At 39.7% G+C, this 12,421-nt stretch overlaps 1 protein-coding gene across 1 annotated transcript; it reads left to right on the top strand.

Moving 5' to 3' along the window:
• Window positions 1-9,823: 9,823 nt before the first annotated feature.
• Window positions 9,824-12,308, top strand: LOC103695609 (E3 ubiquitin-protein ligase ATL31). The gene is made up of 2 exons (XM_008776980.5): window positions 9,824-11,056; window positions 11,138-12,308. Exons 1-2 carry the CDS (start codon window positions 9,824-9,826, stop codon window positions 11,153-11,155), a joined length of 1,251 nt encoding a protein of 416 aa, XP_008775202.1. The 3' UTR covers window positions 11,156-12,308.
• The last annotated feature ends 113 nt before the right edge of the window (window positions 12,309-12,421 follow it).

Raw genomic sequence — 12,421 nt, 5'->3', positions numbered from 1 at the left:
CACAAGAAATAAATTTCACCATTTTTAGCCTAGCAACAGGATCATAAGCCTGTCGCATTGACTAGTGCAAAAGATGTCACAGGTTTTATTTGCATAAACCAGTCTTCCTCTCAACAATTTAAGCTTTTGAGCTGCAAATTTATAATAAGTGGTATCAAAGCTAGATCTAGTACGTCATAACTTTTATTAATCATGTAAGTTCTTTACTGAGAGATACTAAGGTCAAATAAGATCGAGCCCTTAGTGGATCCCTCTCACTTAAGTAAGAGCGAACTGTGATGAGTGCATGATATATTAACTAATAAAAAAAGTGCCATATGGGTTTACTATATCCTTGGCTGGTCCTCTTTCCAACAGCTTAATCTTTTGAGCTGTGATTCCATGACAAACGGCACTTCTACTTTATAACCAAATATAAGACCAAGCATTATCTGGATTGCGCATTTGATTGGAACACAACCATCTATCACATAACAAGTGATTCATGCAAATAGAAAAAGTGATGATGAAAGACCTAAGCCTTGTAAATGTCACCATTTGACGGGATCTCACTTGATGGACTTGGAGCAATTTATATTCTAAAGAACAATTAGTCTCCAAAATCAAAATGTGTCGTAAGTGATGAAATCATGTTCATTCATCAAATGGCTGCCATATATTCAACAAATTCGATTTCTGTTGCAACTCCTGCCGTGTGGTCTAGGCCTGGTAGGAACCTTTTCCGGTCATAATCCATGGATTCATTTAATGCCGCTTCCCTTCCCACCTGAAACTAACTTCGTCTCACATAGCGATTGTTATAAAATATTCCAATATTCAGGCAAAAAGAATATTATTAAAATAAATAAACTTTTAATATTTAATAAGTGATACAAGCAAGTATATTCTTGTTTTATTAATATTATTATTATTCATTTTCCTGCTATAACACTATATGATAATTATTGTAAGAGTTCTTATTTATTTTAAATATTTTCTCCCCAAATGGATCTCGGTGGAAAGGATATTTGTTTTCCTTCCGTTTTCAAGGTTTTTATGCTGGCTATGATCTTGGTTTGACTAGGTGCGAGGAAACCCGTAAAGGAAAATTGAAAATATAGTTCTTAAAAAACAATAAATCCTTATGTATATGCCAATATGATGAATATATCAGCCAATATTTTCCGATGAAATATTAATTCGTTAATATGATATCTTAGTTAATAGCTCTCGATTTTAATATGAAGGGCATTCTAGTATTGGGGGATTCTGTCACTAAGGAGTTCGAAAAAAAAATAGATGTAAGCAGCTTTATTTTTCCATGCAGAAATGTTATTTCCATATTTCTATCCCATGATACTTAAAAAATAGTGGAGCAATCTTACCGTTACGTCAAGACCTACAAAGAATTCTATGTACAGCATGGGAGCCATCCCACGATACAGGGACAATCGTGATTGATGAATTGGACCATCAATTTCGGTCCTTGAAAGATCCAGACTCGTATGATAAATGTAGAATGAATAGTTATTTAAAATAGCTGATCTTCTCAAGTTTGGGGACCAAACTTGATGATCCAGTTCTTGAATCATGCACGGTTGTTAGTGTATTATAAGATGGCCATGATACATTGAGGCTCATGCTGAACATGAGATAGTGGTCCAGGAACACAGTGCCAGATGCATTACAGCTATCTTGCAATAGATGAAAAGATCCTTGAACTTGTGAGAATCCAAACTCTTATTATATTGGTGTTTCGATACCTCAAACCTGAAATATAGACCCAAGATGTTGAAAACTCCGGGGCGATATCACCTATCGTAATTTGGATGAGGAGGCCAAGTTTCACGTTGGCATTGGCTCCCTAAGCTTGGATGGCTATATGAGTAAAAGGTGGGATCAGCCCCTCTTAATTTCAACAAAAAGAATCTATTTGGGGACAACAATTTTATGAAAGGACAACCTGAAGGCTAAAGTTAGCTCGATTGCACAATAGAATATATTGATATATTAATAAATTCAAAGAAATTAAAAAAATATATATTTGGTGCTATTTTATTTTTAAAAAATTATTTTTATTATTTCTTGAATAATAAAATGAGGGAATTCTTTCTTCAATATTTTGAAAAACAGAAAAATTATAACTTTTACCGTAGCTATCATTACCACTTTCATTGTCCAACCATGGCTACCATCACCATTTATGTTGTCTCCACCATTACTAGTATCATCATTGCTATTATTGTCATCTCCATCACCATACTAAAGCTACCCCATAATTGCTCCTGCCATCATCCTCACCATCTCTATGATACCGTTGCCGCCATAATCTCTGCCACAACTACCATCATCACTGCTGTTACTACTTTCATCCAATAAATACTAATTCTAAATGAAACATTAACATGCAATTTTTTTGCACTCTGATGGGATTGGGGTAGTTTATATTTTACAGAATAATTAGTCTCCAAAATCAAATTGTGCCGTAAGTGATGAAATCATGTTGATTCATTAAATGGCACTCATGACTCATATATTCGACAAATTCGACAAGTCTTGCAAGTCCTGCCGTGCGGTCTTGGCCTACCTACATTTATAGTTCCCAGACCTTCCGTAATCCGAAAAAGGCTCGGACAATGCCCATAGCCCTTTGTAAAGTGGAATTTAGTTACGATGCAATTCAATTCAAAACAGAAAGTGACTCCTTTTCTGCCTTCTTTCTGGCCCTCAGTTCCCACTGAAACCTTCCCCAGAAGCTCGAGTGGAGATCGGCCCGTCTTAATTTAATTTAAAAAGAAACATAAAGAACAGAAGAAACCGAAGGAGATCTGCGATTCGGAGATATCAATTTCATCATAAAAGAAAATTGACCTGAAATCTTAAGAAGCCTGGACCCGGAACTGAGTACATTAGGATGAAACATTTACCTAAATTCTTTAATTACTAGAAACGAATTAAATTAATCCGGAAAGAATATTGGAGCAAACACGCCGCCTTCCCAAGACTCGAAGAGGCCGCCGGGTTTCTAGTTTCGTTGTAGCTACAAATTTTTCGAAAAAAAAGAAAACAAAGAAATGCGGTCCCATATACTTTTTTAGGGTAGGTTTCTTAGGGATGGACACTTTGAGATCTATGCAATTGATGGATGATGAAATTTGGATTGTTTTGAGACCTGTGCAGTGAATGGTCCAATGGTATAGATTCATGCGAAGAAAAATGAATCCTTCATTCATGAGCTTGATTCCATCAGTGATTGTAGGGCTTGCTTCTAGAAATATTCTTTATCATAAAGATCCGGATTCTCTTATGGAAAGAAGTCGAGAAATCATTTTCTATACTGTATGCACCACGTGGCCGTCCTGCACTTCATTCATTGAATAAATACGTATCTAAATGCATTGATTGATGGTGATTGATGTATTGCACCGATGGTCAAATGATGCATAGGAAATAATTTCTGGAAGGGATGTGTATCCGTGGAAATCTCCTGCCCCGTTAACTAACGATTCGGTCAGGCCAACGAGTCGTGTCACCGTCGGTGATTATATTTATATTTACCTTCTTATCTTGGGCGATGGCCCAATTAAAGAGCCAAGGAGAATACTGGCGTTGGACGAGCCAAAACAAGAGAGCAATGCCAGATTTTCAAACATCCTCCCACTGAAACCGGATCATGCCCAATGAAATGCTAGCCTTGGAGAGAGAATCCAGGTGATCTAATGCCTAAGAACGTAGTCGTTTTATTTATAATGTCGATTAACCAATTAGCAATAATATGAATCTGAATGCTTTATGTATTAAGACTATATTTGGATGCTCTGCATCAACTATTCGGCAAATAAAATCTCCATGCCATAGAATCTTAAAAAAAGTAAATAGGAGATTTTGGATTGATAGATTCTCAAGAATTAGAATACAAGAATCTTTCTAGAGGTGATTTCCCGCATCCCCATTTGTTTGGGATCATACGAACCAAAAATTCTATATTAGCAAATTCTTTACTCTCCAATGCTGGTCTTTTCTTACCATATATACTATGGATGTATATTGGCTGGATAGATTAGTTGGGTGCCCAAAAGGATCCTAAAATTCAAAAAAAAATATTTTACTATAATATTCTTTTGAAGTTTGAACAATCGATTAGGTTTAACCATCTTCCTATAACTAACTTTAGAACATGAACCCCTCAATACTTTGGCTTGGGAATATCAACATAGTAATTAGAAAAAAAATGATACGATGTTATTAACACCATATCTTAACAATCTAGCTGGCAGCCAAAAGCGAGTGTCACGTGAATTAAGTTCGATCGAATCAAAATAGGTAAGAATCACGTTACTGTTGCTAAGCTTGGATAGAATTTAGATGTGAAAAATCATACAAAGGATAAAAATTCTGGTTGAATAGGCAGAACTCGGTAGTAATGTGGATTATCAGGCTGAATGGTTAAGTCTTGACCATAAAAGATGCTTGGTAGAAGACCAAGGCCATCATATCGATCCCAGATTCTCAAGAATGGAGGATTATTGAAGGACGAATAATAAGCTAATAAAGTCTTCAATTGTTGTGTCAAAAAATATGAGATCGAAACCCATTCTTAATAGAGCTCGTAAGGGATGAAATATCCGGAGGAGGTTTATCTCCTGTTGCGTAGCTCATTGTTGTTGAGCTCTTTCTATCAAAAAACAAAGAGAGGAAGAAGAAAGAGAGCAAAAGTAATAATCAAGAGCGGGACAACTTAACTCAGGTTCATTTATTGGCACCCTTCTCCTGATATTTATGGTTGCAAGTCGATTAGATTGATCTGCTTCTGATCTAGAACCAATCTGAAATAAATCTGATCCAACATAAATCGATGTTATTTGGATTAGGCTTGGTTTGAACCATGACTCCTTTCAAATATGAATGGGCTTACAAAATCTTCAATTTGAACCCCAACTGACTCAAACGAATCCCAAACTAGTATAATACATATTTCATATTCCTCCTTGAATATACGGAATTAGTTTTCTTAATAAAGTTAGTTAATAATTCATGTTGTTAGTTATAACTATATATGATTTCTAATCAAATTTTATGTAGAATATAATATGACAATATTCACATGTTGCATACTATTACTTCATTTCATTATATATTTATAATATTAGATAGCCAATTTAAATATATATTATGGGTCACGTTAGGATTTTTGTTAACCCAATTTGACTCAAAAACTTGATGAATTGATAAATATAATATTATACCTGTCGAGTTAAATTGGAATGTAATTGGATTAGATTTAGATCAGGAGCGGCTCAATGGATTTGGGGGCCTAAGGTGAACTCACCAATAATAATAATAAATGCATTTAGAAATTATTTGGGGACCTTAATACATTTATAGCTAGGAGTTTTTTGGAGGTCTCAATGCATTTATAGCTAAGAATCTTTAGGCTTGGGGCCTCAATACTGCATTTATAGCTAAGAGTCTTTAGGTTTGGGGGCATTAATACATTTATAGCTAAAAGTCTTTTGGGAGCCTCAATGTATTTACAGCTAAGAGTCTTTAGTAAGGCTGCAAATCGGTCGGATCGACTCATGACCCAACCCACTTAGACTCGATTCGACCCAAATTTTTGGACCCGCAGGTTTGGGTCAAGTTCTAAAATTGGATCCATTCTATTTTTCAGATCAGGTTTAGGTTTACTGAATCCGGACCAGACCTGGACCCGACCAGACCCAATTTTTTTGGGTGAATTTTGGATCATTTATCTAACAACCTGATCCGATTCAAATTCGAATTACTCGTTTAGACCCGCAGACTATAGTCCACTAAGTTTCTATAAAAAAAAATAGACAAAATAAAGGCAAAAGAAAAAAGGAGGTGGGAGGAGCGGTAAAGCAGTACTTACCCGAGCCCTATCACACCTCACCACTCACCACTCACCACTCCCCACTCCCCATGGCAGAATGTCATGTCGCCCTTAATGATGATGAGATGCCTCTCCACTCCCCACCCTTCCTCTGCCTTTCCTTCTCCTCCCCTCCTTCTCTTTGGTTTCAATTGATCCCGCTCGATCTCTATCCCTTCCCTTCTCTCTCCCCCTCTTCGATTCTTCTATCTTCTCTCTCGATTTCCCCCAATCTCGTTATCCTTGTCTTACCCCTTCTCTAGATTGCTCTTTTGCAATCTATCGGTGGGGTTTTTGAGAGGAGTTAGGGCGGATTCAGTGAGGGATTTGTGAGGTGGTGGGGCCATGGGGAAGGGTTCAAAGACTGGGTGTCAGTCGGCGTCCCACGAGCTCTTCAAGGACAAGGCCAAGAACTGGGTGGACGACTTTCAGGGGATGTTTAGTGACCTTTCACCTCCAGTCTGCCCGCAAGGAGAGCCACACCGCCAATGTCGCCATCCTCGAGGAGTAGGTCCACTTGATGCTTCATGAGTGGAAGGCCGAGCTTAACAAGCCCTCCCCCGCCTCCTTCATGCTCGTAATCCTCCTCATCCCTCCTTTTTTATTCCTTCCTATAATGTTGGTTCCGTGGAGTTCTCCATACGTCTCTGCCGCCACCACGACCACCACTTATGGAGGAGAGAATGGGAGGAGGGGAAGCGGCGACGATGGAGTTCCAGATGAGGGTTGGTTTAACTGGGTGTGATGAAGGGTGACCCAAATATTCTCTGTTAAAATTCTCTATTATAACCCAGACCCGACCTCGACTCGGACCCGACCCGACCCAAATTCAAATTTTTTTGGTCGGATCCAAGTTATACATGGACCTGTCCCGATCCGAATGGCATGTTGGGTTAAAAATTATAGCCATGGACCTGACCTGATTCGACCCGATCTTCTATTGGGTTGGATCTGGGTCCAAAATTAGGATCCGAATAAAAAACCGAGTCCGATCGGGGTCATTTAAGACTCGAGCCGACCGGATCCATTTGTACCCTTAGTCTTTAGGCCAAAGCCTTAGGCGACCACCTTAGTCGCCTAAGGGTTAAGCCGGCCCTAATTTAGATTCTCTTTGTTGACCTGATTTATATATGGATCGGATTTGGATTGTACCTATCCTTGATCAAACATGAACTTTTTGCAGCCTTACTAATATTACCTTTTATAAGAAGCCTCAAGTTCAAAACTCAGTGGTGGCATTCTCACCATTATGCTTCCTTTTCTAATCTTTTTTTCTTTCTTTGGGTGACTGGGTCCATTGGCTGGTAAAAAAAGGCTACCTCCAAGTTATGCCTCCTACTCAATAAACCTAAAAGTTTTTGTTATCCTAATTATAAATATATTTTTATGATGTAATACTAGCTAAAATTATATATGCAACTCAGTTACAACTTAGTTAGTCATGGAATCAAAGTGTTTAATTGAAAGATTGCTATATATTACTAATTATTAATTGATATATTTATAAAACCAAATTGTTAACATAAACTGGAGGCTAGTTATCTAGGAATTAAATCATGAAACAACAATAAGAAACTAATTGCATCTACTTAGTGTGGATAGTGAAACGCCGGTGAGAGCTTGCCATGTAGCCCACGGCTGACCAATCAAAATCCACCACATGGCCAATCAGAGAGATGTTATCATGCCCCGGACTCGGATCCGTGACACGGCCGTACTATTGCCGACTACCGCATCCCGGACATTACAGATGCATGAAGAGACTTTTAAATTTTAAACTCTCTCCCTAACTAGCGACAGCTTGGCTACGATCGTGAGAGGTTTCCATAATCACACAACAAATGAGTGAGATGCATGAGCTAAACACCTAGGCTTAATCTTCATAAGAGCTTGCCATGAAGCCCATAACCGACCAATCAAAACTCACCACATGGCCAATCCTAGGGATATGCAGAGAGACTTTCAAATTTCAAACTCTCCCCCTGACTAGCGATAGCTTGGCTACAATCATGTGTGGTTTTCACAACCGCACGATGAATTAGCAAGATGCAGGCTAAACTCTGGGTTATAATCTTCAGGACACGCAATCTCTTACCAAAAATGGCTAATTTATGTGCCCGATTTTTTTGGTGATAGGTACCGATTCTTTCCTATATATACATCTCCTGAGGTATCCTCTTAGTAAGTATTTTTGAGCTCTAAAAGTGCTCTATTATTCTCTTTCACTACCGCTTTATCTCTCTCACAATATCTCTATTGTTCTCTAAGTGTTAGTGTAATTTAGGCATCAGAGTTCCCTTGCCGGACACTCTCTAGCAAGAGAATTTTTCTATCTTTATTATTTCAAGTCAGATCCTACATCAGAGCAAAGTTCGAAGCAAGATCTCTGCCATTTAACGCTACATCAGGGAACGATCGACATAGGAGCTATCACCATCTGAGTACAACAACCACTAAATCGTCATTGTAGAGACGAGCAGTGATCTTTAGCTAACTTTCTCGATCATAACAGCCAATAGTTCGAGCACTCTAGTATCTTAGTCAGCTTGATGCCTTGGTCAGGCTGATTTCCGATGTATCTGAAACCATGCTACGTGTCTTGCAAAATTTGTGAAATGAAGCCAATGGGGCACATGGAGTTTGGTTTGGAAAAGAACCATACTCTACTTCAAAATTGTCATCATGGATAATGTGATCAAACATTGCCTCGTTTTGTCAATATTTGTCATGAACCCCTATTAAATTCAACTTGGATGGTGGCATCATTAGATTAAATTAAACATTGTTGGGAGTTTTGTTATGTAAAATAAATAAATCTAATTTTACTTATAAGATTTGTAATTTAGTGCATTTTTTATGCACAATCCACAATGCTTTGCATGTTATTTCACAATCACACACACACACACACATATATGACTTCCAACTAATGTTGCTGGTATTAAAGCAAGCATTGCAGGGGAAAGCCCGCCCTAGTATTAAGAGCATCTAGTACTGATCCTCCGTAATCAGAAATAATAGGAAGATATTTACTGAAATCAACTCCATTCATTAAAATGATTACATAGCAAAAAGAGATAACTTACCAAAATTTGGTGATATATAATTGAATTTTGAATTTGAATCACCATAACCTGGCCTTATTTTGTTTCCGAACTTAACCATTAAATACATCAAATAGCTGCATGCCTCTAGTTTGCACACCATTTGAATTCCGTCATTATCTTAGGACTCGTTTGGTTCAAAAAAAAAAATGGTTAGCAAAAAAAAAAAAAATTGTTATTTGATTAGAGTTTTCAAAAAAGAGAAATAAAAAAGTAACATTTTTATTAGAATAAAATTTTCATATCTTATAAAAAAAATATGAAAGAACTACTCTCAAGCCATCAAAATTTATAGATAGGATCTTTTCTTTTATTAAAAGTATAATAGATATTTCACACAATTTTTTTAGAAAATGCGCCACATTTTTATGGTCAATCAAATATTTTTCAGGCAATCATATTCACATGATTCAGCTTTTTTAAAAAAAAATATTTTAGTGAAAAAAATTCTTTTTACAAACCAAATGAGCCGATAAATATTGCTTTGTAGGATTGACTAAAAAAGAACAACATTTTACCTCAAAATTATTCCAAAGTCTCCATGCCCCACTATTAATCTACCTATCTATGCCCATCCTTTAACAAATGCCACTTGAATCTAACTTTTATTTAGATAAATATGTAGATATTATTTTGTGAGCTTCCAATTCCTTACAAATTCTTTTATTTGGATATTATGTTTGTGCAGAAAATAGTTGAAAGTTTTTTTTTTCTCCTTCCAGACTTGTACCAGTTTTTTAAGTTGCGTCTTTTGACCCACTTTCCCGCTTTCCTCCCTTCCTACTTATTATCCCTGCCAACTCCACTTCCCGACCCGTTATTCTCTCTCGCGGTGTTGCCGGCTCCGATGAATCACCGCCATCCAGTCTCCGCCCTTGTTCTCCTCCTTCCCTTGCTTCTACTCACCCCTCGGTGCTCAATCGCCCAGTCCTCCCCTTCCTCCGGCCGCAACAACGACGACGACGACGACGACGAGTCTTATTTCAACACGACAAATTACAACGGTTCGATGGCGATCCTGATCGTAGTGTTTATCATCGCGTTCTTCATTACGGGGTTTTTTTCGATGTATATCCGGCGGTGCACCGGCAACGGCACGGAGTCGGGCCGCGTTTCCGTGCGCGGCGGCGCCGGGTGGGGGCAGGAGGGGCTGGACCCAGCGGTGCTGGAGACGTTCCCGACGCTGGTTTACTCGGAGGTGAAGGGGCTCAGGATCGGGAAAGAGGCGCCGGAGTGCGCGGTTTGCCTCAGCGAGTTCGAGGACGACGAGACCCTCCGGCTCCTCCCCAAATGCAGCCACGTGTTCCACACCGATTGTATCGACACCTGGCTCGCCACCCACGCCACCTGCCCGGTCTGCCGCTCTAATCTCGTCCCCGACCCCGACGCCCCACAAACCCCCGCATCCAATCTCCAACCGCCGGCGCCGGCGGCCGTGGAGGGGACGGTGGGTGGTGGGGAGAGGGCGGATGCGGCGCCTGCGGAGCAGGTGGAGATCACGGTGGACGAGGAGGCGGCGGAGATGGAGAGGAGGGAGGAGGCAGCGGAGATGGACAGGATCGGAAGCCGGAAGCGGGCGATGCGGTCGAGGTCGGGAAGGCGGCCGGCGAGGTACCCGCGGTCGCACTCGACAGGGCACTCGGTGGTGCAGCCGGGGGAGAATCTCGACCGGTTTACTCTCCGACTGCCGGAGCACATCCTGATGGAGATCATCGCCGCCGAGAAGCTCCACCGGTCGACGAGCTGCGTCGCTTTCCCGACCGCCGGGGAAGGGAGCTCGCGCCGGGGATACGGCGGTGGTGGAGGGAGTGGATGGGAGGGGAGTAGCCGCGGTGGGAGGAGCATCCGGCTGGGGCGGTCAGGCCGGTGGCCGTCGTCGTTCTTCGTGAGGACGTTCTCGGCGAAGATTCCGACGTGGAGGAGGGGGGATGGGGAGGGCTCCGTGAAGAAGGGGGATGGGGAGGGATCCACGAGGGGGAAGTGCTTCGCCGTGGCGCCCTTCGACTGCCTCGACGGCGGCGGGAAGGCTGAACGCGTCGCCGACGAGGACGAATCGTCCTGTGACGCACTCGCCCGGCAGGTTTGACCGCATCGAATTTTTTTTCCTTTTCAAATTTACTACTTCACTATTGTATTGAATAAATCAATTAAAATACACAAGGGGGACATGGCGGCGTAAGAGCGCGAGAAAAGATTGCCGTTTTGGACTCCTCGTTCAGAAGAAAGATGTGCTGCCGCTGAATCTCGGAACGAGATCGGAATGCAAGAAATGGAGCTGAACCGACTGGCCGAGAGATGGAAAATCTAATTTTTTTAAAAAATAATTTATAAGAAGTCTGTTTCATAGAGTTTTCAATAAAAATTTCCAATGTCTAAGAATAGAGAAGCAACAGTACGAAAAAGAGAGATTTCAGTATAATTGAGTTCTCTATGAACAATATCGCATATTTGAGTTGATGTGACGTGCACTGGTCGCCAAACAATAGCCAATCGTATGTTTACGGTGTGAGCATCGGTTGCCAGAATCGTCAGTCGGCACATGTCAATTGGCTCCTTGGCTAGTCGACTCCTTGGCTAGGATCGAAGTCGCTCACTTCGATTTATGACCCAGGTCGAGGAGGCCGGTTCGAGATGGAGGTGTCCAATATTTTTTCATTAAGGTGTACCAGATTTTTTTTCTTTTTTGTAGAAATAGACTTTGTTATTCAATGGAATAATTCTTGCTTCATCCATTAGATATATGTTTTTAAGATTTTTATTTTTTTCGTAGTGATGGCAATTTGAAGGTGGTTTCTAAGCGGTGGCTAAGATTAAGAATAGACCGGAGAAAAATAAAGAGAAAAGAAAGATGGATGACAGTGGCAAATAAGAGAAGAGAAGGTTTAATTTAACATTATATATATGACTTTCAATGGAATGTTGATGGCATATTTTAGGTTGGAGATTGCAAGTTTACCATTTTCTAAGATGTTTTGACATGTAATTAACTATTTCAAGCTAGTATTTTAAGGTCAATTAGATGGACCCGGCCGACTGGCAATATCTTACCCTACATGAATCGGGTCTACTTTAAATTTTGATTTTCTAAAAAATTAAGTAACTTGACCATTCACTCACAAAAAATATAATTATTACAAGAAGTGCATGCGTATGTTGTTGAAACACATGGAATAAACCTATTTCATGAAAGGGATGTTCTCGAGCTCTTCATTGGTAGAAAAAAAGTATTAATCCATCCTGTTTCACCTACTGTTCACTACATAAAGTTTTTTTTATTTGATTTAATCCACGTCATAGATTCTTTTTAAGATTCTAGTTATTGATTTGTAAATTATATTTTTCCTATTTATAACAAATTAAGATAAACTTATATGTATATTTGTTTGATGCTAATATATATGTGTGCTTATTTTTTTCATTACAAAGCCAGTTATGAGAACTAAAA

This window comes from Phoenix dactylifera, chromosome 7, assembly GCF_051530095.1.
Source record: "Phoenix dactylifera cultivar Ajwa chromosome 7, Ajwa_hap1_PhDact_Kaust_v1.1, whole genome shotgun sequence".
Classification (NCBI taxonomy): domain Eukaryota; kingdom Viridiplantae; phylum Streptophyta; class Magnoliopsida; order Arecales; family Arecaceae; genus Phoenix; species Phoenix dactylifera.
Note: the sequence above shows the minus strand (reverse complement) of the source record. Positions and strands in the feature narration are given on the sequence as shown.